Source organism: Panthera tigris, chromosome C2 (assembly GCF_018350195.1).
Source record: "Panthera tigris isolate Pti1 chromosome C2, P.tigris_Pti1_mat1.1, whole genome shotgun sequence".
NCBI lineage: Eukaryota > Metazoa > Chordata > Mammalia > Carnivora > Felidae > Panthera > Panthera tigris.
In genome coordinates this window covers 135,689,181-135,714,492 of record NC_056668.1, presented here as the reverse complement: position 1 = coordinate 135,714,492, position 25,312 = coordinate 135,689,181, and the positions used below count along the sequence as shown (strand labels likewise).

The 25,312-nt window shown below is 39.9% G+C and overlaps 1 protein-coding gene and 1 non-coding gene across 2 annotated transcripts in view; both read right to left on the bottom strand.

Moving 5' to 3' along the window:
* KAT2B (lysine acetyltransferase 2B) overlaps window positions 1-25,312 on the bottom strand; it is a 103,623-nt gene that overhangs the window by 11,622 nt on the left and 66,689 nt on the right. Inside the window, 7 exon segments of the mRNA XM_042957116.1 lie at window positions 2,332-2,475; window positions 5,696-5,806; window positions 13,857-13,983; window positions 15,147-15,355; window positions 17,853-17,989; window positions 20,517-20,642; window positions 24,527-24,633. Of these exon segments, the coding sequence (XP_042813050.1) occupies window positions 2,332-2,475; window positions 5,696-5,806; window positions 13,857-13,983; window positions 15,147-15,355; window positions 17,853-17,989; window positions 20,517-20,642; window positions 24,527-24,633 (961 nt within the window).
* On the bottom strand, window positions 14,165-14,271 carry LOC122230798. The gene has a single exon (XR_006207883.1). It is a non-coding gene; the product is annotated as a U6 spliceosomal RNA (small nuclear RNA).

Here is a 25,312-nt window from a genome sequence, read left to right as displayed (position 1 = left end):
AGTTGGCCTCACCCTTACTTTGGATCCTCCAAACCCAGCCCCCCTCATTGTTTCACACTTGGATGAAGATTTGAGAAGCATCCCCACCTCTCAGGCCCTTCGCCCCAACACGCACATGCACTCGTACACTCACCTCTGTCTGCTCAGGGTCTAGTCACACTTTCTCAAATAGTGCCTTTTATCACCGGCACAGCTATGGTCCTGGCTGAATCTATTTATGCTGGACTCTGAATCTTTGCCCATGCTGATGGGATTCAGCAGGCTCAAAACAGCTCAAAATACATCTCACATGAAGACACCTCCAATGATGCTAGACCCTTACAGATCGCACTTTCCTCCTGGAGCCAACGCTCACAAAGTAGTCCTCCACTCCCACTCTGCTCCCCTGTCCAGCTGCAAACTTCTCTATCTCCATCAGCCACAACCACAGTATATTCTGCTCTTGCATGCTTCTAGGGGCCAGGAAAGCCCTCTACACACTTACAACTTTGTTTGCTACCACCACTAGTCCCTGCCTTCCACAAGGAGGTCTTCAAAAGTCAGAATAAAGAGACTTGTGACACTCACTTGAATTCTGTGGAAGAAGATACTACATGAATCCAAGTATTTTATTATGGTGAGTTCACGTCTCTTTGAAAGGAACTAGGTCAACAGCTCCAAGCCAGCATGAGCCACTCCGAGGCACGTGTTAGAGAAGGCTGGAGGGAAACAGGGAAGGTGAGGAGAGAGGGAGATGAGATCCAAGAGGAGGGGAGAAAGAGGAAGGGGGAGGGAGCACTGTCGTCTAAATAAGTGCCTGCTTTTGCTACCTCCTTGTGTGTGCCTTTCCCCTCTACGTAGTAAGAGCCAAAAGATCCAGACTAGGTGAATCCGCAGGGGAATCCTGCTCTCAGCTTCCACCCAGAGACACAGGAGTCCTGCTCGGAGGAGGAATGAGGGAAGGGCAGCTGACTGCCCGGTGATGGCTCTAGTTGGCCGGCAGGCCCCCCATGCTGAACACTGAGCTGCTGAATACAGACCTGCTCATTAAACTCCAAAGAGAACAATGAAGAAAGCTAGCTCTTCAGAGAGAGACGGAGGGGGGAGGGGGGAGGTGGGGGAGCTGCTGTGCTTTTATTAACTCTCCAAGTGCCCTATTTGTAATTCTAAGGCTGACATCTCTTAGCAAGAAACAACAAAGGTTGTTATTTTCTAACTTAAAACAAAGGGGGGGGGGAGCTTTTACTCACAGTCATGCTCACATTCATAAGAACAAGTCTGACCCACTTCAAGTAAAAGGAAAATATTTATTGAGCTCCTACTATGCACCAAACTCTATGTAAGGAGTTTTACGTCTGTCATGTTGGTCATGTCTGACAAACAACTAAGAACTAGGGCTAAGGAACATGAGTAGAAACCAGAAAACAAAGATGGGTTGAAGACAGACGTCTTTTTTTGGTTACCTGCTAGGAGAAAAGTGCACTAGAATGAAGAACAGAGGTATGAAGTGGAATTGATGTGCAAAGACACAGCCACAAAGCCCATTCCTGAATGCCAATGAACTACGGGAGCAAGGAGGTGGCTTCACACAAAATGCATTCATTTCATAAACGGCCTCTGCACACTCCCCAATTCTGCTCTTTTTATGGTATTTTCTTTTCTGTCTTGGATAAATGTAAAATTACTATGCAGTCAAATCTATCAACCTTTCCCCTTACCGTTTCTCTTTTAGTTCCTGTGCATAAAAGACTTCGCCCCATAATCAGGTAACAAATCACTGAATTCCTACAAGTATAAGCCTTCAGAAGTTGCAACGTTAAAAGAAGAGATGGATACATACGAAGATAAACCCTAAGTAAGATCATGAATAACAAAAATTCAAATGACCGGATCAAACACATGCTAGAGAAGTTCAAAGGAGAAACTGAACAGGCCCAAGTAGTCCGATTTGTATGTGCGTTGGGAGAGTGAGGTGGGTAATGGAGAAAGACACCAAGATAGAGGCTTAAAGCATCAGCAGTGACTTTCAGAGAAGAGTTTAGGAAACCAAAGAGGTAAGTATGGGAAGGATGCAAGAGGCCGGAAGGTAAAAGGCTTTGAAGGTGAAAGTAAGATACGTCATCATATTTTATAAGTTTTGTATTTTACACCAATTTAACAAGTGTTGACTCTTTTAGGAATGGTGCTTAGAGAGGAGACAGATCAAGGATACGATCAAAGAAGAAATCTATACAAACCATTGTAAACTAAGGCTACAATACAGTGGGAGAGCCATGCACCTGGCACCCACTGGTACACAACTCACCCAACGAAGACCAACCTGTATGGAAGGAATATGAGTCACATGCTTACCTCCTTCTGCTTCTTAATGATGACAGAAAATTCTGTGTATGGGATCCGTGGATTTAGCTCACATCCCATTAAAGTGGCCCCTTCATAATCCTTGATGTAGCCAACATATTTGGTTTTAGGTATTTTAATTTCTTTGGAGAAACCCTGCAATGAGATTAAATTCATTCATACGGGTGTTGTGCATCAGGTACTTACTGAGGGCAAACCACGTGGTAGGCCTCAAGATATGCTTCTTTCAAGTTCTCATCACATTATTTGGGGAAGGATTAGCGAGAAACCCCGCCACGAAGTTCAAAAACATCACAAATCAAACTGTGCAAGCAGGAAGCAAGATGACATAAACCCATAATCCTAGTAAAACACGAATTATACAAAACAGTTTTCACAGAAATTAAAATAAGCTTTCAATGCATAATTTCTCCCAACATGGGGAGGGGACCGCAGGATTCTCAACAAATCAAACATCGATCTAAATTCTGAAAGAAAATCTTATCCAAAAGTATATTAATTAGGGGTACCTGGCTGGCTCAGTCAGTACAGCATGTGACTCTACATCTTGGGGTAATGAGTTCAAACTGCACGTTGGGTATAGAGATTACTTAAAAATAAAATCTTTAAATATATATACAAATTCGTTTAAGTTTACTTAGAGAGAGAGAGAGCATGCTCAAGTATGCATGAGTGGAGGAGGGGCAAAGGGAGAGGGGGAGGTGGAGGGAGGGAGGGAGGGAGCGAGAGAGGGAGGGAGCGAGAGAGAGAGAGAGAGAGAGAGAGAATCCCAAGCAGGCTCCTTGTTGTCGGTGCAGAGCCCAATGCAGGGCTCAAACTCACAAACCATGAGATCATGACCTGAGCCAGACACTTAACTGACTGAGCCACCCAGGCGCCCCTATATATATAAGAATTAGAACTTTGATGTTGAGGAAATGAAACCCCTACTGTATAGGCAAAAACTTCTAGACCATCATAATGTGTAGCTGTTTCAGTGACATTTATTTAAAATTTATTCTTTTACATACTTTAACCTGCAGTAACCTAGTATTTCAGGATATATATTCGTAAATATATATTATAAACATAACTCTCCTTACAGTGCCTATTTCACTTCTTTGCAGTAAATTACTTGAAATTTACTTGAAATTACTTGAAATTCAGGACTATCACCAGCAGTTTCCTGCTTCCCTTTCAGCAAAAACTTATTTTCCAAGCAATCATTGCCATAATCCTCAAAGAAGACTACAGACAAGTCATTTAAAAACCATGACTGAGGGGCGCCTGGGTGGCTCAGTCGGTTGGGCATCCGACTTCGGCTCAGGTCATGATCTCGCGGTCCGTGAGTTCGAGCCCCGCGTTGGGCCCTGTGCTGACAGCTCAGAGCCTGGAGCCTGTTTCAGATTCTGTGTCTCCCTCTCTCTCTGCCCCTCCCCCATTCATGCTCTGTCTCTGTCTCAAAAATGAATAAACGTTAAAAAAAATTAAAAAAAAAAAAAAAAAAACGACTGATATTTCAAGCTTTGCAATGTATTTACAGCCTAAGGATGATGTTTAAGCCCTCAGTAAAACAATCCCACCAAGTTCTCCCAAGTGAGTTGTACTTAAAAAGTCACAAACAGATCCTAAAGAATGAGAAGAAAATAAATAGGAGATGAACTATCTGACATCAGAGGAAAATAAGCTCTCTAGTCACATAAGACTTACGTAAAAAAAGAAGTTAATAGATTTTATGTATTCATGAAATACAGTTCTGTACATGAAAAAGCCATAAACAATGTTGAGACAGCTGATGAAAGGTAGAAAAATCACAAAATAAAAGGTTAATATCCTTAGATACAAGACTTTTCATAAGTCACTGTGAAAATAAAGATTTTAGTAGAAGAAGAGGCAAAAAGACAATGAATTGGCAATTCAAAAACAGAAGAAGAAATACAAAGGATCAACGAACAAGAAAAAAACATGTCAAACTTCACAAAGATCAAATAAATGCAAACACACACAATTTATCTAGGAAAGGAGTAAAAATATATTCCTGAACCCCTTACATACTGCTGACAAGAATAGTTGTTACAGTCCCTGTCAATGCATAACAAAAACCTTGAAGATGTCTGGAAACAACTCTACTTCTAGACCCTTATTCTAAGCAAACTTAACATAGATGAGGGCAACACACACACACACACACACACACACACACACTTATAAATGTACACTTGTGTGCAAGAAATACTTAAATGTCCTAAAAATGTGGTAATGGTTTAATGATTTTCTACTTATACCATAAAATTTCAGAGAACCATCAAAAATTACATAACAAATGATCAGAATATAGTAAGTGAAAAAGGCAAGTAATTAAATCACATATACTACGAGCCAAGTTTTTATTTATATATATATACACACACATGAACACACACACACAGAGAACAATTACTAGAAAGGTATATATCAAAACATTAACAGTCAATCTCTTTGGGACGGTAAAATTACAAGTGGGTTTTCTTCATTCTGCTTTACTAGGTCTTCCAAGATTTCTACAATAACTGTGTTATCACTTTTGTAGTTAGGAAAGTGTTTAGGGATTATAAAGCACTATTAAAAAAAAAAAATATGCAGCCAAAGAATAATCCTTAAAAAGCTGAGCTGACAGGGTGGAACACCACTATTCTTATTTGTTTGCAGTCATGACTACACAGGTATATACAATTGTCAAAGCTTATCAAAATGTTGGTTTAAGATCTGAGCATCTTATAAGTCAATTATACATCATTTTTCTAAATTTAGATATAATTCTTTAAATACTACCTTTAACCCCCCCCAAAATAAATAAAAAATAAAATAATAAACAAATATTATCTTTAACCCGAAAAAAAAAAAGTTGAGGTGAAAACTTCTGGTAAGAAAGGACCAAGGTGGCAGTCACATTCCTAGCCTTATGTGTGCTGCTGAAGAAGGATTGTCTGAAGCCCTTCATAAACTTCAGAATTTTCTTTCTGCTGTCATAAATGGCAGCTTCCCAGAGGCTGAAACTATTTGTTTGATAGATGGAGAACTCTATTTACCCAGTCCTTAGGCTGGAAATTTCTCCTTAGCCCAGGGATACCATATATTAGAATTCCAGGATGCAATAGAATACTTCATTTATAGATGACATTCATTCATTCACCCAACAAATATTTATTTAGTACTTACTATGGGCTGGTTATACCCTCTACTACAGTCTGAAGCTTACTACTGACTTAAGGATTAAAAAATGCATGTCCTTCTTGTAAGTAGAAAATGATAGAGGAAAAACTTATTTGGATGAAGCCTACCTGAGAATATACTAAGAAAAGAAACGACAGAACAGAGTTACACGTGAACAACCTACCTGTTTCTTGAAATAACCAATTGCATATTCATCTGCATATGTGAGAAAGTTCAGGATGTCATGCTTTATATGATATTCTTTCAAGTGATTCATCAGGTGTGTTCCATAGCCCTATGTGAAAGTTAGTACACAAACATATTAGGTTCTGGAGAAAGGACATTCCTACAAATTCACTGGGAAATGTTGGCAAATTTAGGAGTTGGTACTTGGATACATGTTACCAACATAGACTAACATCCGTTCTCGCATTTCTCAACTTTGAAGACGACCTACAAAACCAAAAAATTCAAAATCCTTGAACTGAGATATAATCAACATTTAAAAATACAAGCTTCTGGTTCTTTGAAAAAAAACACACCAAAGCTACAAGCGGCTAGTTCAAACCTAAAGAGTGATGGCTGAATATTAATAAAGCAGTTTGGGGACTAAATATTCTGATTTCTGCTTATCTTTAAAGTATTTGAGAACCTGAGATGCAAACAGCAATGTAAATGAAAACTGCTAGGGGCGCCTGGGTGGTTCAGTTGGTTAAGCATCCAACTTCAGCTCAGGTCACGAGCTCATGGTTTGTGAGTTCGAGCCCTGTATCGGGCTCTCTGCTGTCAGCTCGGAAGTCCCCTTCAGATTCCGTCTCCCTCTCTCTGCTCCTCTCCTACTCATGCTCTCTCTCTCTTTCTCAAAAATAAACATTAAAAAAAAAAAAAAGTGCTAATCTTTACTAGAATACTAACCCAAGTGTTTCCTGTATGTATACAAATCAGCAACCCTTCCAAAGAAATGTAATCATATCACATAGACAGGGTTTTCATCTTTGTCTTATCAGGCCTTTCCAAGCGAGGTCTAAGAAACCCAGGATCTCTGAGAGAGTCAGAAGACATAAGAAGTAAACTAAAGACAGTGAACAATGCTGAATAAATTAATGATTGAAATACGAAAAAAAAAAAATGCAAGTATCAGGTTTTTCAGTCATATACAAAGCTTAGACAAAATCTATACATTTAAAGTGACTGTTTTAGAACTTCATTAAAAGAGGGAAAAGTAAATCCAAGCATCCAGACACAAATACCCTCACATAAATATTTTAGAATTTGGTGACACACTTTTCTAAAGAACTCAAATGTGCTTACTCACGGAAATTTAGTTGCACAGGGGGAGAAGGATCTTTGAAGTCATTTGATCTAATTCTCTATCCCATGTGACGCTAGAAGGCTTCTGCCATCTATCCTGAAAAGGCGAGCTGTTAGAACCCCGCCAGGATAGGGGGATCACTTGGCCCTTACATAGGTCAGTTCATTTTCAGATATTGTTATGGTTGGGAAGTTCTTCCTAAAGTTTACCCGAGATCTGACCCTTTCTTATTTCTACTTATTGACCTTAGTTCTACTCTTAGAGTAACAAAGGATCATTCTTGCTCGTAATAACTCTTCAAGCCCTTCGAGACTATACTCTCTCATGCCCATCCCTACCTCCCAAACCCCATGTGAAATACCATTGAGGTTTTAGTCCTTCCTTAAAAGGCATGACTGGAAGACCCCTTATTAATCTAATCATTGTCTTTAGGGCTTTCTCCTGTATATCCATGCTCTTCTAAAGCAGAAATCCCCGGACCAAGCATAATAATTAGGGGATGGTCTGCCCAGTGAATAGGATAATAGTATTACCACCTGATTTTTCCAGAAATTATTCTTCCGTTGATGTTACCCAAAGGACATCTTAGCTTTCCACAAACATATCCCAATACTGAAATATTGTGACTTTCAATAAAACTTCGATAAAAAGAGGAATGAAATGTCTCTTCCCTTGAGGAGAAGATGGTAAAATGGGGAAGATAAACCCATAAATACAAAATAACACTATAGAGCTGTGCTGTTCAATATGGTAGCTCATAGCCACATGTGGCTTTTGAGCAACTGAAATGTGACTAGCTGAAACTGAGATGTACTAGAGTGGGTAAAATACACATCAGGGAAAAAAAGCTCAGTAACAGCTTACCCTTATTACATGTTGAAATGACAATATTTTGGACATGTTAGGTTAAATAAAAAATACAAAATTAATTGCACCTGTTTCTTTTTACTCTTTTAAATATGGCTACTCAAAAATTTAAAATTATGTATGTGGTGGGGCGCCTGGGTGGCTCAGTCAGTTGAGCGTCTGACTTCAGCTCAGGTTGTAATCTCACGGTTCGTGGGTTCGAGCCCCACATCGGGCTCTGTGCTGACAGCTCGGAGCCTGGAGCTTGCTTCTGATTCTGTGTGTCTCTCTCTCTCTGCCCCTCCACTGCTCAGGCTGTCTCTGTCTCTCAAAAATAAATAAATGTAAAAAAAAAATTTTTTTAATTATGTATGTGGCTTGCATTTGAGGCTCAAAGTATATTTCTATTGTGTAGCATCGGTATAGAATCATGTATTTGTACCTATAATAAAGAAAAAGGCTGTATGGTATTTATGAGGGGGAAGGTGGAAGGTACATAAGGAAAAGAACCTGTTTAAGCTAGGCCTTAAAAGAGTTTGTCAAATGGAAAGCAAGGTAAGAGGATGGATTGGAAATGTGAATGTAAAGAAAAACAAACTTATATAAAAGTATTATAAAGAAATATTGGAAAGTGGGTTTATAACATAGGGATACAAAAAGGCTTCCTAAAAAAAATGTAAAATGCAAAAGTATAAAGGAAAGAACAGATTAAGTAGATTACTTCAAATTTTAAAACTCCTTAAAGATATTATGAGCAATTGAAGATACCATAAACAAAACACAAATGACAACTGACAGCACAGTTGTAAGACATATTATAAAGATTTAACATCTTCTATGGGATCAGTACAAAAAAAAAGAAAGACAGGGATGGCCTGGGTGGCTCAGTCGGTTAAGCATCCAACTCTTGGTTTTGGCTCAGGTCATGATCTGGTGGTTTGTGAGCTCGACACCCACATCAGGCTCTGCACTGACAATGTGGAGCCTGCTTGGGATCCTCTCTACCTCCCTCTCTCTCTGACCTTCCCCTGCTCTCATTCTGTCTCAAAATAAATAAACTTTAAAAAGAAAAAGAAAAATGGTCAAAGCACAGGCACAAGTCATAGGTATCACCAAAAAAAATAAATCCCGACGTTCAACTTCAGTAGTAATTAGAGCACTCCATCGGGAAATGCAACATACTGTCACTCAAGAGTATGTCACCATCTCTAAGGTTGATGGTATCCAGTGTCAGTACAGACAGGGGAAATGGTACTCTGCAAAACCATTTACACTGGTAAAAATGTAAATTGGTACGCCCATTGAGAAGGGCAATCTAGAAATATTTTTTTTTTTTTTTTACTTCAGACAGGCCGTATTCAATTCTGTGTAATTCCACTTCTCAGCGTCCAGAAAAACATTTCCAAAAAGAGCACTGTTTGTGAAAGAAAACATCTGTAAATAAACATAACTGTCTTCTTTTTAAAAAATTTTTAATGTTTATTTATTTTGAGAGAGTGGGGGAGGGACAGAGAGAGCAAAACAGAGCACAGAGCCCGACGTGGGGCTCAAACTCACAAACTGTAAGATCATGACCTGAGCCAAAGTCGGATGCTTAACTGACTGAGCCACTCAGGTGCCCCAAACATAAATGTCTTCAATAGAGAATATTATATAAATTATGTTGCTTCCACATTATTAAATACTATAGAAAGAAAATAGCTTTATATCAGCACTAATAGAAATTTCTGCAATGATGGAAATGTTCTTTATCTATGCTATCCAATATGGTAGCCGTCAGTCACATGTGGCTAATTGAGTACTTGTGTGACTGAGGAACTGAATTTTAAATTTTATTTAATTTTAATTGATCTAACTATAGGTTTAAATAAGCACATATATGCACTAAAGTTGAAAGAGCTCTAAGACATTATGAAAAGTGTTTGTCAACAGCAACAAAACACATAGCCGCTCCTATAAACAGGTACATTCCCTGCATGTAAATCAGTAAAGAAGCATCTGGAAGGCTGCACATGAAGTTGAGAATAGCGGGATGGCAGGGGGAAGGGGGAGTGGGATTTTTGCTTTACCTAAAAGTGTGTTTATGTATGATCTATGTAATTAAAAATTATGTTTAAAGAAAAATTAAAAGAAAACTAGAAAAAAGAAAAGGTTGGCTAGTTGGAGGGAACTGCATGGGCATAGAAATAGCAATATTTAGGAATTCATAAGAAATGCATCTTCTGACAAAACTCACTTTAACATAGATAAAGTTGATGGAAGAAAGCGAGGCTTTTGTTACAAGGGGTTAATAGGCCATAAACTTTTTAAGCTTTGCCCACAATCCAATAATTTTTCTCAAGAAGAACAGTAATGGTTCTTTTGTAAATAGCTTCTCAAAACCCACATAAGATATTGTTCATCACTGGCCACTTATTTGTCACCTTGCCAAATAAATTTTCCAGATTCCAATCGCTTAAGAGTAAGGGTTGTATCTTTTAACTTGAATCCTGTCTAGTACTGTGACTGGCAGTAGAGGTAAAACATTTCCTTGATTAGCTTAAATGTTTCCTTGGCAGGCAATTAGCAATATTAAACCACTATATACAAATGTTTAGATTTTCACCTAGAACTTTCTCCCTTTATTGGTCCACCTTTATTGTTAACTATCACCAAAGGTTTTATTTACTTATTTTTTTAAATTTGAGTTTCTGATACTTTATTTTTTCTTTCTTTTTTTTTTTTTAATTTTTTAATGTTTATTATTGAGAGACAAGAAGACACAGAGCTCATGAGCAGGGGAGGGGCAGAGAGAGAGAGAGAGGGAGAGACAGAATCCGAAGCAGGCTCCAGGCTCTGAGCTGTCAGCACAAGCCTGACGTGGGGCTCGAACTCAAACGTGAGATCATGACCTGAGCCAAAGTCGGACGCCCAGCCAACTGAGCCACCCACGTGCACCAAAGGTTTTCTTTTCTAAATCCATCTAGCAACCTCAGTGTTTATTTAAATATTAAGATATATAAATATTAGCTCCATAACTTTAAGCGTGCATGATAACAAATCCAAATAGTTTTGAGATGACAAGATAATTCTAAAACCAGGTGACGAGCTTCAAGTAAAATCTCAAATGTTATCTTGCATGTGCTCTGAGTGAGATAAAGTCACATACAAATCTTATTTCCTCATTCTCAGGAATTTATATGCAAGCTGGATTCTCTAAAACGAGAGGAGGCAAATTTCACAGTATCATTTAGCCAAGATTTTTAACATATTAAATAGAAATCTAAAACCTCCACTTATGAACTTGAGGTTTTTTCCACATAGGTGCCACCAACACTTGCTTTTATCAAACTTCCCCATTTATCAAGACTAATCTTCATTTTCTAGAACTACAGTTTCAAGTCATTTACAAAAAGTGGCTTTTTCTAGTTCCTCCTACTGGGTTTGTAATATTTGGCCACCTGCCTGCAAGTCTTTAGAAAATTACATGGTTTGGGAAAAAAATAAACTGCCCTTCTGGGAAGTAATAACACAGAGTATCCAATTCATATTAAATACCTTTAGTTTTCCTCTGGTGGCCCTAAAAGCGTCCACGTCACCCTCAATCAACCTCTCCAAACAAGGTGCTTGGTGTAAGTTTTCTCTGCAAACAAAAACTTTGCAATCTTTTTCTGAAATCATAAACTAAGGACATGTTTGCCAGTTCCCTCTCCCTATGAAAAGCCAAACAAATTTTGCTTTTAAGTACGTCTCTAAACTCTGCATACTTGAAATTGTTTCCCACTTTGGCGAGCAGAAAGTAAAAAATGATACGCACAGCAACAGCACCATCTAAAGACACGCTGTCAGAATTCCTTGGAAAAAGTGCGAGACGTCAGTTTTGAGCCAATTTGGGCTCTCACCTTCCCCAGTCAGAATGACAGATGTATGACTGATGAATTTTGTTTATCCTTTGCTGCTCAGTACTATGAGTCAAAGACAAAAAGCCCCACTTGTGCTTCGTGAGAAGAAATCAGCAGCTATCATGGGCTCTATGACCAGAGTAAAGCCATTGATGAAAACCAAAGTACCCACAGCACTGGCTGTAGCCCTCAATCAGAGAATGATTCCTACCAGTGCTTACTGCTGGTAGGCATTGCTTCTTTGCAGCTAGAGCAAGCAACAGTGTCCCTAGAACTGCACTGCCCGATATGGGAGCACTGGCCACATGTGCCCAGGGAGCACCTGAAGTGTAGCTAGTCCAAATGGGGACGTGTTCTAAGTGTAAAACACACCCTAGGTTCCAGAGAGTTAGTACAAAACAAAGAATATAAAATGTCTCATTAGTGATTCTCTGTGACATGGAGTACAGTGACACCTCTTTGGGTAGTGGGTAAAATAAAATACGTTGTTAAAATTAAATTTGCCGTTCAGGCTCTGCTCTGTGAGCTTGGAATTCTCTCTCTCCTCTCTTTCTCTGCTCCTCCCATGCTTGTGTGATCTCTATCTCTATCTCTCTCAGAATAAATAAACATTTAAAAATAATGAAATAGAAAAGAAAAAAGAAAAGAGAAAAGAAAAGAGAAAAGAGAAAAGGAAAGAGAAAAGAAAAGAAAAGAAAAGAAAAGAAAAGAAAAGAAAAGAAAGGAAAAGAAAAGAAAAGAAAAGAAAAGAAAAGAAAAGAAAAGAAAAGAAAAGAAAAGAAAAGAAAAGAAAAATTTTGCCAGGGTGCCTGGATGACTCTGTCCGTTGAACATCCACCTCTTTTTTTTTTAATTTTTTTTTTAACGTTTATTTATTTTTGAGACAGAGAGAGACAGAGCATGAACAGGGGAGGGTCAGAGAGAGAGGGAGACACAGAATCCAAAACAGACTCCAGGTTCTGAGCTGGCAGCACAGAGCCCAACGCGGGGCTCGAACCCCAGACTGTGAGATCATGGCCTGAGCCGAAGTCGGATGCTTAACCAACTGAGCCACCCAGGCGCCCGAACATCCATGTCTTGATTTCGGCTCAGGTCATGATCTCACAGTTTGTGAGAGGGAGTCCTGTGTTGGGCTCTCTGCTGACAGCGGGGAGCTTGCTTGGGATTCTCTCTCCCTCTCTCTCTGTTCCTCTCCCACGGGCACTCGCGCTCTCTCTCTCTAAATAAAAACTTAAAAAAACGAAAATTTAATTAAGAAAAGAAAATTAATTTTGCCCGTTTCCTTTTCTTTCAAGGTAGCTACTCGAAAACTTAAAATTACATGCATGGCTCACATTTGCACACTGCATCATATTTCACTGGACAACGTTGCCTCAGACATTCCAGTCATTTTTTTTAGCAGCTATCTAATCCTGAGTTAATTGTCTTCCCACTATTTGCCCTAGTTTTGCATGATAGTTTTTAGGGTTCCCAAAATACCAAATGAATAATAAAAACACATTTCCTGGTTCCATATTCCTAAAAGCAGCAGCAGAATAGAACAAGACATACACTAGATCTGAGGTCTTTCTGACAACAGAGAGTCTACAGTTTATTCCAGTCAGACTGCAACACCAAATGCAGTTTCAAGGTAACAGCCTCGCTCCTGGGGAGGAAAGAACCAATGCCAAGGCCAAGTGGGAAGGTAAATGAGCCACACACACAGACAGACACACACAGGTAGGCATGCACACGCACATGCGTGCACACACCCCGCATTCCAAACCCAGCATGAATACTTCTAAAACACAGACCTAAATTTCTTCAAATTTTTCATGACTTCCCTTCTAGAATTTCTTTAGCCCTTGACTGGTTTTAGAGACAAAGCCATAAGACATCTTCCTTAAGTGTAAGCCACCTAAATCATGTAGCCCACGCCACATCCTTTCTGGTGGTTCAGCATTACCAACTGTGTGTGTGTGTGCCTGTGCGTGTGGAAATTAACAATGAACAGTGAGATTTCTTTTCAAACCTCCCTTCAGTTGCCATAGACTGTACTTCAGTTGCATTTGGGGCTGTGTGGGGTCCTTGTTCCTTGCCCCAGGTCCAAACCATTGGGAGAAGCTGACCTATTGGGATATGGAACCATCTACTCTTGTCACACACATACACAGACACCTGCAGCCAGAAAACTCTTCTCGGAAAGTCCTGAACTCCACTTTAGACATTCTGCAGACATGATACAGAGACAGACCTTGCCAAGCTCCACAACTTTAGGGAGAAGCACTGCATTCGGTTTTTCTTCTAACACCTTGGGTTACCCTTACCTTGACTTGCTCATTTGAGGTTACAGCACAGAAAACAATCTCTGTGAATCCTTGGGATGGGAACATACGGAAACAGATACCACCGATGACACGGCCATCTTTAATTAGGGCAAGGGTTTTGTGTTTCCTGAAAGAATAAGATTATGGCAAAGTTTTACCTATTTTGGTTATATAAAAATACTTTTTGGGGTGTGCCTTATGAACCAACCAGGATAGGAGGGGAGTGGTTTTCTGGAGTTTCTATGGCTGCTTCCTTTATCTAACCACTATCTTGGCAGAACATTCTTTTATTTTTATTTTCATTTTTATTTAATACAGAATGTTTCAAGAATCTGCATGTCATCCTAGCTCAGGGGCCATGCTAATCTTCTCTGTATCGTTCCAATTTTAGTGTATGAGCTGCTGAAGCCAGCACAGAACATTCTCAATGTGGACTCTAGAGTAAGCTTGCCTGCACAAGACTTCATTCATCCAAAAAAAATGTCAGCCACCTACGAAGGGCCTGAGGTTTACAAATAAAGGACAAAGTATGTGTGGAGGTGCTCACCGGGACTGGAATGGTGCTACACTCAATGCCAAGGGTCCCAAATTGAGGGTTCAGAGGGAAGGCACAGTCGTGGACAAATGTGGCACATGTTTCTGAAGAGTTTACTCTTACTCAAAAATATTACAGAAACATGATGGAAGAGAATACAAATCCACATGCACAGTTTGTCAAAACCTGCACTGTAGCATCTCTTCAGAACTTCCAAAATGTCACACTGAATGGTCACATGCAGGGATCACAGTCCACATAGGCTGTGGGGCTATATGCGTTAAAATACATTCAATTAGAGACCTTTAGGTTTTCTGTTGTTGGGGTTTTACTTAAAGCAACGGATTTTCAAATGTACCTGTCTGATACCTCAGGAATCTTCCCATAGTTAAGACCCAGCAACAGTGGTACCTGTTAAGATACCAAAATCAAGCATGTTTTTGGCTATGAAAAAAGTGGGACTCTTCTTGGTGTTAATACTTCACTACTGTAATGAATGAAGCACAGGATAGTCACCAGCCACTCAAAGTAGAAACCTTCGTTATTATTAACAAAAAAATGTATGAATTGTTGAACAATTAATCTTACTGCTTTTAAGCATGGCACTTAGCCTGATGGAGCTCTGTATTCCCTGGCACGACAAGAGGCAGCTGGATTCAGTGACCCTGGCTGACTTCTAGTATCTGAGTGGTTCCTCCTTCATTTAAAAAGGAAATAAGAAAGAAAGAAGAACCAGGCAGTCGAGCACCACTTACGGGTCAAAGACAAGCCGTGTGATATACTCTTTGGGCATCCGGGGCAGCTGGTGGGAGAACACATTCTGGAGACCGACTAGCCACATCAGAATCTTCTTGTTGGGTTTCTGGTTCAGGGAATTGCCGACCACGTGAAATTCAATCACACCCCTGCGCTCCTCCAGCCTCGCTGCCTCATCCCTGGCTGAATGTGCTGACAGTAAATTGGTCTGCAATGTGGGAGACAAGAGAAATCAGGCAGAGCTCTTCTCTTAAGACAATGGAGATGGGATCTCAATGTTTCTCTTACTTGTTCTAATAAGATGCTCATTTGTGGATTTTCAGGGACCCAAACAACATATACAAGTTACGAAAACAAAACAGAAAAGGGAGACAAAACATTTTGAGAGATTACAGTATTATATATGTACATGCATATTTATTGTAGATTAGGAGTCATCAAACCTTCCTGCAAAGGGCCAGATCGTAAATAGAAGGTCTCGGTGGCAACTAGTCAACACTGTTGCCACACAGACATACACACACATGAATGGGCGTAGTAGTGTTCCAATAAAACAGTAATTAAAAGCAGAGGGAGAGCAGACCAGATTTGGCCTGTGTGCTACTCTTTGGTCTAGAGGAATCCCATCTGGCTGAACTTTGTAGAACCCTCAGGATGACAGACCCCCCCCAAATTCTCACTGCAGTCCCGACAGTGGCAGTCACGTTTACAGTGTCAGCACCTCTTTTTGGAAGATAGTTTTCTTTCCAGAGGGTCATCTGTTGACCCACTCCACCACAGCTGGTGGCACAATCCTGTGCTGGCACTTCATGCTCCCCATTCTATTTAATCCACCCAGGGATGTGCAGGTAAATGTTCAACAAATAGCTCCCGGGGAAGAACAGCCCCAAATGGTAGCACTTGCTCATCCCGTTGGTCTACAGCTGGCTGCCCAGGTGACCAGGTTCCACTGTGGTCAACTTCAAGCTAACACTGCGTTTAACAACCAGCTCACAAAATTCCTGAAAATTTAACAACTGCCTTGTGCACGCCTATACCAGCCAACTCCAGTTCACTATCAAATCCACCCAATAAATCTGTTAATGTGTGACCACATCCACATGTCACAGCTGAAAAACCGAGCTGAACTAATCTGCGAAGGTACTAACTCCTTGAAAGACAAGTACAGAAAAGGTACTACAGTCTTAGATTCCCAGGACTGGATATATCTAACAAGAAATGAGAAGAATAATCTTACAATGAGATCTTTCCCTTAAAACATTCCTGTTCTCTGAATTATCCTCAATACTATCAAACAAATATCTAAGGACACATGACAAATTAAAAATGGATGGAGCAGAGCCACGTTAAAAAAATTTTACAAGATATTGTATAAGATAATCTCCAAGACATCTCTTCATTTCCTGGAAGCTGTCACAAATGTCTTAAACTGCCCTGCCCGTGGATGCAATGTAATGGGATAACAGCAAAATTTTTACCAAAAATGCTTTACTTGAATCGAATCATGAATAAATAGACAAATCCAAAAGGGGTCATTATGGAAAACTAGGGAGCAGGATTCTTCAAAATGGAACTGCCATTTAAAAAAAACAAAAAACGGACTGGGGAACTGTTCTAGATTAAAAGAGACTAAAGAGATGAAGAGAAAGAACTAAATGCCATTCATGATCCCTGGCTGATCCTTGAACAACAGCAACAAATGTTATAAAGGACATAATATGGTTATATGGGGAATTCAGATATGGGCTCTCTATACATTAGGCCAAGGGTCAGACTGTCTTATAAAGGGGCCAGGTAACAAGTAGCTTAGGCTTTGTAGGTCCTATACCAGCTGTCTTAATTATTCAAATCTGCTCTTGTAGTGCAAGGCAGACATACACAACATGTTTAAATTATACTTTATTTACAAAAACAGCCAGTGGGCTAGATTTGGCCTGTAGGCTGTAGTTTGCCAATCCATATATTAAAAAATGTTTTGACCTGGCTAAATTTTCTGAGTGGTAGCTACACTGTGGTAATGTAAAGGAATAGTCTTTATCTTAAGAAATACAGGTAAAAATAGGGGTGAAATGTTGTGACACCTATATTTAATTCTGAAATGGTTCCAAATGGTTCACAGGAGAGAGAGACAGAGGAAATGCAAATGTGGCATGTCAACAATTGGTGAATCTAAATAAAGAAACTAGGGGGGGGGGGGGCACCTGAGTGGCTCACTTGGTTAACTCTTGATTTTGGCTCAAGTCATGGTCTCACAGTTCGTGAGTTTGAGCCCTGCATCGGACTCTGCTCTGACAGCACGGAGCCTGCTTGGGATTCTCGCTCTGCCTCTCCCCTCTCGTGTTCTCTTTCTCTGTCTCTCAAATAAATAAACTTAATTAAAAAAAATTCAATTGGAAAAAACTATGAATCTCCATCACGAAATTTTTATAACATTTGTCAGGATTTAAATTTTTCAAGTTAAAGAGCTGAGGGAGGTGGGAACACCTTCAGCTGTGTGAGATTATTAGCATATTTCTCTGTGGTGTGATATCCACCCAGGGGCACCACCTCTCCAGCAGCTTTTCTTGCCCTCCACACCTTGACCACCTGGTTGAATGTAAACCAGGGTAGCATAACATGCTATCTCTCAGTGATACCACCCCCACCTGCAACAGTTGGAGACAGAAAAGGGCTACCAGCTGGCTGCTCTGGTTTACCCTGCTGACCTCTGGTCCAAGCATTGCTGCAGGGTCCGTGATGGTAGACATAACCTCGTCAATTAATTCCATTGGAATATCCCCCATAACCCGGGGTTTCTTGGCCTCCTCCAAGGCATGAGAGTCATTCATTTTCCTCTTTTCTCCTGTGATGATCAAAACAAAAGGGCAAACAATGGGTGATCGTAAATACAAAGCAGATAATACGTGACAACTAATCCAACTAATTTTCTATTAACATTGATGGGCATGGAAGTCAACTCTCCATTTACCCAGGAAGAGGTGGCTGTGGAAGATGGGAAAGAGAAGGGAGGAGGTCCCAATAATCACCAACCACAGATACATTCAGAATATTTTCTACTTTCTATGATAATTTTTTAACTTGCTATATGAGTTATGTGTTCATTTGCAAATGCAAGGGGTGATTTCAGTTATCACTGGTTATTAATCTCTAAATTTAGTCCCTTTGTGGCCAAAGAACATGGTTTATATGATAACAAAACATCAAAAATTTCTGAAACTTACTTTAGAACCTAAAATATGACCAATTAATTGTAAATGTGTATTGTCTTCTTGAAAGTAATGTGTATTGTATGATTTTTAGGAGTAATGATCTCTGTATATCCATTAGAGTAAGCTTACTGATTATGTTTTCAGAGTTTCTGTATCTTTTTTGATAGCTTTGTCCGTTTGAACTATGAATTACTCAGAGATGTTGCTTCAAGCCTTCAACTATTGGTTGATTGGGTTGTTTCTCTTTCCAGTTCTGGAAATTTTTTTTATGATGTATGCATGCGTGTATATGTATAGGTACGTGTATATTATGTATGACTATATATATTTGACCTATACTAATGAAATGTTTATTTTGCTAGTGAATTTAATTTTTTCATTATAAAATAACCCTCTTGGGGCACCCAGGTGGCTCAATCAGTTAAGGTTCCGACTCTTGGTTTGGGCTGAGGTCATGATCTCATGGTTTCATGAGTTCAATCCCCACATCAGGCTCTGTGCTGACAGGGTGGAGCCTGCTGGGGATTCTCTCTCTCCCTCTCTCTCTTTCTGCCCCTCCCCCACTTGTGCTGTCTCTGTCTCTCTCAAAATAAATAAACTTTAAATAAATAAATGAATCCCTCTTTATCTCTCACAATACTTTTTTGCCATAAAATGATACCCCACAAAGTGAGTAGTGCCATTCTCGACATGTCACATGCTGGGAAAAGCCAGGCAAAGGCAAAGAGAACTTTTTGCCACTTTCTTCCTTAGATTACATGGTGGCTTGTTTGTCCTTTCTACTATCATGGTTGGTTTTTCCTCTTTTTTTCCCCCTGTCATAAAATGTCATAAATGTATTTTTACAATAAGTTTAAAATTTGTTTAGATGTTCAAATCTAATTATTCCTCACTTGTGAATCCCACTAGGCACATTTCCACACATCTTTAGTTAAAGGAGCAGAACAATGTAACGTATCTTGTCTATATGAGATGCTTCCATAAACATTATACCACTTATTAAATGGCTTTTGTTGAGTTCTTGTTATTATAACTCTTTTTTAGTTGTAAATGAGAATATTTTCAGTCATTTGACCAACATGCCTCCAAATTCTATGATTCCCCAAAAAGTAATGCTTTGAACTATTTATTTTGTAGCCAAGGTTTATAATAACATGCCCCAAACTTGATAAATTGCTGTTAGTGTCATTGTAAGAAAGTATCTGAGGCTACATCCAAGCTCACTGGCAAAGAGTTTCTGCATTGATGAGTGGCATCTCCCTTGGAAGTGAGAAAGTAAATGGTGGCACACATGTTAAATATGTGGTACTGCATTTAAAATTCTCTTCTTTCCTCTGGTCTGACACTTCTTTAATGTCAAGATTTGGTCATATCCAAAATGTGTGTGATGTTAAGCCCATGGACAGAAGGACAACCTTCAAAACATTCTGTAACTAGGAAATGCCTTTAGGGTCAAGAGATGGTTTTGCCCACATGGCAGATTACATTAGCAGCCAAATTCTTTACCCTCCTGGTATCCACACTCTTGCCATGTGACTTTGCGGTTCTTCCTACAAAAGAAGTAAGAGTACATTTCTCCACCCCTTGAATCTGAGTTCGACCATGTAATTGGCTTTAGTTGACAAAATAAGGCAGGGGTGATGGTATACCAGTTCTGAGTCCAGGCTTCTAGAAACTGTATTTCTACTTGTTCTCTGGTACTTCTGCCATTGTCAGAAGGACATATTCTGCTCCAAGAAAAGCAGCCCAGTGATCCCAGGAGGAAGATGAGAAATATTTGGAACAGAGATGCTCCAGTTTAAGTGCTCTAGCCCAGAACAGAGCCCCCAGTCAATAGGTAGGCTCATGAGCAAGCCTAGCAAAGACTGACTGAATGAGGTTGGCTGAGATCAACAACCTACCCGGAAACACAGAATGAGTGAGCTACGATAATAAATGATTATGGCTTTAAGACTCTGCATTTTGGGTTGCTTTGTTGTTTAAGACTCTGCATTTGGGTTGCATTTTGTAACTAACCAATTCAGCTCAAAGTGATTCCCAGCCATAAAAATCCTGGACATACACAATCTGTAGCTGGTCTAAATCTACCTTTTGCACTCCTGAGATAACAGGACTTCTATGGCAATCATTGCCCTCTCTTATGCCCCCTTACAAGCTTACCTGGGTTTGCCTCAAGCCCAGAAGAGCCTTTGCAGGAAGGACTGGTGCTCCCTCCATTAGGTTGCTCAAGGGAAGATGAGTTTGAATTATATGAAATGGTCCCAGCTACAGGAGGTGGACTGATAACTAGCCCCAAAAAGAAAAACAGGAATTAGGTGACTCCTTTCTTAAGCAATAAGGAACCACGTGCACATGCAACCATCCCATTCCTGCCCAACACCACAACAAAATCATCTTTAAAATAAAAGCCATGGAGGGACACCTGGCTGGCTTGGTCGATGGAGCATGTGACTCTTGATCTTGGGGTCATAAGTTCGAGCCCCACGTTGGGTGTAGAGATTACTTCAAAATAAAATCTTTTAAAAATGAATTAATTAATTAATTAAAATAAAATAACAGCCATGGGGCCAAAATGAACATGATAATAATAAATGGATCATTAAATAAATAAATAAGTGGGGAGAAGGTAAAGGCCTTCCTTATAGGAGAATACCAATAAATAAAAAGGAAGGAATCATGGACGTTAGGGGGTAAAAAAAACACTTGACAGCCAGCATGTAATAATTGATTCAAGGAAGAATCATCTGTGCAGGCTAAACCTTGGGAGTATAATTTCGATGAAGACAGGCTAGTTTCAAAGTATCTCTCTACAAAAATACTTCTTTATTGCAAAAGGAAACATGGTTAACACTGCAGTGGAGAAACCATGTAAACACTATCATAACCAAGTGATCAAGCTTATACCAACAACGAGGGAGGCCAACATCATGTGCCTCCTGAGGTCAGACAAAAATTGCTATAAACCACAGGATTGTGATTAGAGGCAAAAATGGAAAATAGCCTATAGGTTAGGTAATAATATTGCATCAAGCTTAAATTCCTTACTTTGATAACTGTACTGCTGTTAAGTAAGAGAATGTCCTTGTTCTTGGGAGATATTCACTGCGCTCTGTAAAGGGGTATGAGGTTTGCACCTTTCAAATAGTTTAGAAAAAAAAAAAAGAAGGGAGGATGATAAACCAAGTATGGCAAAATGTTAACAAGTGGTGAATCTGGGCGAAGGATATAGAATATACCAGATTTCTTTGTCCTATTGTTATAACTTTTCTGTAAGTTTGAGAATATTTACAAATTAAAAAAAACATCTTTTCTTTTCTTTTCTTTTCTTTTCTTTTCTAAAAGCCATTGTCAGAAATAGGATATTGCTTTGCCAGTGTGCTGCTGATTGGTAGCTAGTGTGGTGAGAGCAGATGAAGAATACAGACATTTTCAGTGGCACTGGTCACGTACAGGACAGAGTATAGCAGTAAAGCCAGATGCCCAGAGAGAACGTTCAACTAAGTTTCAATGCAGCCACAGTTTGGTCCCCAGAGGACGTTCTGAACAGCCAGGAAAGTGATGGAGTAAGTTTACAGAGAGACACCATTCCACAGCACTGAGAATATACCAAAGTGCCCGGCCATATATATGTGTGTGTGTATATATATATACACACATACATATGGCTTTCCTTCCAGGAAACAGGCCTTCTGAATCTCAAAGTGCACTGGAGTGATTGCACACAAAGGGGAAGCTCTGGTTATTCTGAAGACATTTGAGTATCTTGCAAAACTTCAGAGCCATCATTACGAATGTCATTTATCACAGCTGCATAGATGTGCAGACATGCCAATTAAGTAGATGATTACACTCTTCTTTCCCCCCAGAGAACACACTGCAATTACAGTAAAAAAAAAAAAAAAAAGGAGAAGGCAGCCTGCTTCTGACAGCTTTGGGTAACACTAAAGAGGACAATGCAGTTCAACCGGGTTACAACCTCAGCCACACAAATAAATGTGGAACTCCCCGAAAGTCAGACACAACCTCTGCCTTCTCCATCCTGTGCTAAGACATAAAATGCGCTAGAAGCTGAACACACCAGGGAGGCATTCCGGGAGGGCAAGGATTAAGGGGAGTTTTCACAAAGAGGAATCCTCTCTGGAAGACCCTCCAGCAAAGAACTCAGCTGATCCTGCTGAATTGCTTTGGTGTCCTCCTGCCTGAAGGAGGAAACTGCTCTTCACTCACTCCTCCCACAAGCTTCTATCTGCCAGCACATTCACGGCACATTCACGGCACATGCTAGAAAGCCTGGCTCGAGGTCTGGCTGGCTCCTCATGGGGTGTAGTAGTTGAGGAATTTCACAGACTGGGCATGAAACCCAATTCCATCACTTAGGAGCTCTGGTTGTGGGCAACTTGGTGCTCCTCTCTGAGCTTCTATTTCTCATCTATATAAAGGGGATAATAATACCAACTTCTCTGGGCTTGAGCTAATTCACTATGAAGCAGACTTCACAGGCAAGGACTTAATGGAAGTCTGTTATTATTATTGTGGCAAACAGCCTCTGACCACCACACTCACTGGAGACAGAAGACTTACAGAAAAAAAGTGGGCTTAGGACAGCACGAGGTAAGTGCTGCGTGACACAGCGGTTCTCAAATACGGCTGCACATCAGAATCACCTGGGGAGCTTTTAAAATTCTCAATGTCCAGGCTAGACCAATTACATCACTCTCTCGGGAGAAGCCTCAGAAATCAATATTATTTTCAATCACAAGTGAGGCCACCGCACAGCCAAGCTAGAGAACCAAAGATAAGATATATTCAAGGTTCTATGAAAGTTTGGAAGAGATGCAGTCCTTGCTGGAAAGCATGGGAGGAGCAAGGAAAGAGTTTGTGGGAGAGATGTTATTTGAAAACCAGATGAGATAAAGACAAAGTGAACAGCACAGGGACAGAGAGAGTAATACAGAGGACATGCCCAGTCACTACAGAGGATATGTCCGTAAATGCTAGAAACTGGGGTCTCTAAAAACAAGAATTCAAACAAAAAGGATTTGATCCAAACCAAAATACCTTATTCCCTAAGTACTCTGCTTTGTAGGGATTTAATTATATTTACATCCAAACTTGGGCGCTAGATAAGAAAAACATTATTAATCATCTTCTCAAATGTATTATGCTGAGTGAAAGAAGTCAGACTCAAAAAATGGTGTACCATATGATTCCATTCATATGACATTCTAGAAAAAGCAAACTCCAGGAACAAAAAACAAATCAGTGGTTGCCAAGGCTGGTGGTGGGGCAATGAACGAACTACAGAGGGTTGCAAGGGAATTTTCCGGGGTGACGCAACTATTCTGTATTTTAATGGTACTGGTGGTTATTTAACTGCATGTGTTTGTCAAAATTCACAGAACCATACACTAAAGAAGGTGACTTTTACCGTTTGCAAAAAAGATTTTTTTTTGCTAGAGGCAAAAATACTATACACTGAGCTAGATGTACTAAAAACTCTAATATGGAAATTCTGCATTCTGCTTTCTCCACGGCCACATAGGAATGACTGCTTTGGCATCTCTTGCCAAACTTCTTCGAGTCTTCCTAGCGTCAAAGGCAGCAGTTCAGAGCCTCTCTCTGGGATCAGTGGGACTCTAGAAGTCACGTGCCTTCTTCCGTCACAAAATACTAGCTGCTGCCACCCAAAGCAACGGCAAAGATGCTCTGGCCCCACTAGGAAGTACTTCACGACCTGAGACTCAAGATGGCTCTCCTCCACTCACCACCCTACCTTTATCCATGACAGTAACTTGATGCACAAAACTGACATCACAGATTCCGAAACCAGACCAAGGCTTGATTCCTGGGCATATCTGGCCACTACTGACCAAGACTTTAAGTGTCTTTTTAAAAAGCCAGCATTTGACTACAGAGCTGAGCTGTACGGCATTTTACACCTCCTAATATGCAAGCTAAGCAAACTCAATAGCACAAGGAGGGGTTGTTTTAACTGATTTGCACCTGCTCTCTTCATTAACCGAGATGCACATGTAAGATTTGCCAAGGTGTTACTTTTTGGCCGGCTCTGTTCTTCGATTTTTTGACAAAAAAAACCCACAAATAAATGCAGAGTGAGCTGTGACTAACACATTCTGGTTGTTCTCTGATTTATGCAAAAAGAAATTTACCTGTTTGGATTCCTAGCTGGCTGGTTCTAGAAGAGGCTGAGAGAAAATCCTGATCCCAGATAGGAGAGTTTTGACTATAAACTTCTTCTTCTAACATGGATAGAAACCTAGACACAAGAGTGAAAGCAATAATAAGATCAAAATATATTACTAATATATTACTAGAAGGATGAAAACCCTAACCATTTATGGCAAGCACCCCAACATCAGCCTCTCACCTTCAACTCAGAAATATGATCACGAATTATGACTCAAATGATGATCTGTGGGTGGGCCTGGTATATTCAAATAAAGAAATGCATTTCCACAAATTTATTCTCTTTTGATTCTGCACAGATTGACATAACATAGAATGCACAGAGCATACATCAGTAGGAATGCATTCCACTGAGCATTCCTCAGTGAGCCCCAGAGCAAGATTTCCACCATCTATGTAGCTGTCATTGTTCAACGCAAAACTAATATTTATCGAACGCTTGCCATGTGCCTGCACTGTTCTATGAACTTCTTATTGAATCCTCATACCAACCCAGTGAGTTACATATTTTATTTTTATTATCACACACATACGCTTACTACATGACAGACATTGTTCTACATGGTTGATGTATTATTAACTCAGGTGCTCTCCTAACAAACCTATGCAATGGAACCCATTATTATACTCGTTTTGCAGAAGAAAAACTTCAAGCAAAGAGATTAAATAACTGGTACAAAGTTCCACAACTAATAAACTGCAGGGCTAGGATTAGAATAAATGATTGAGGGGCACCTTGCTGGCTCAGT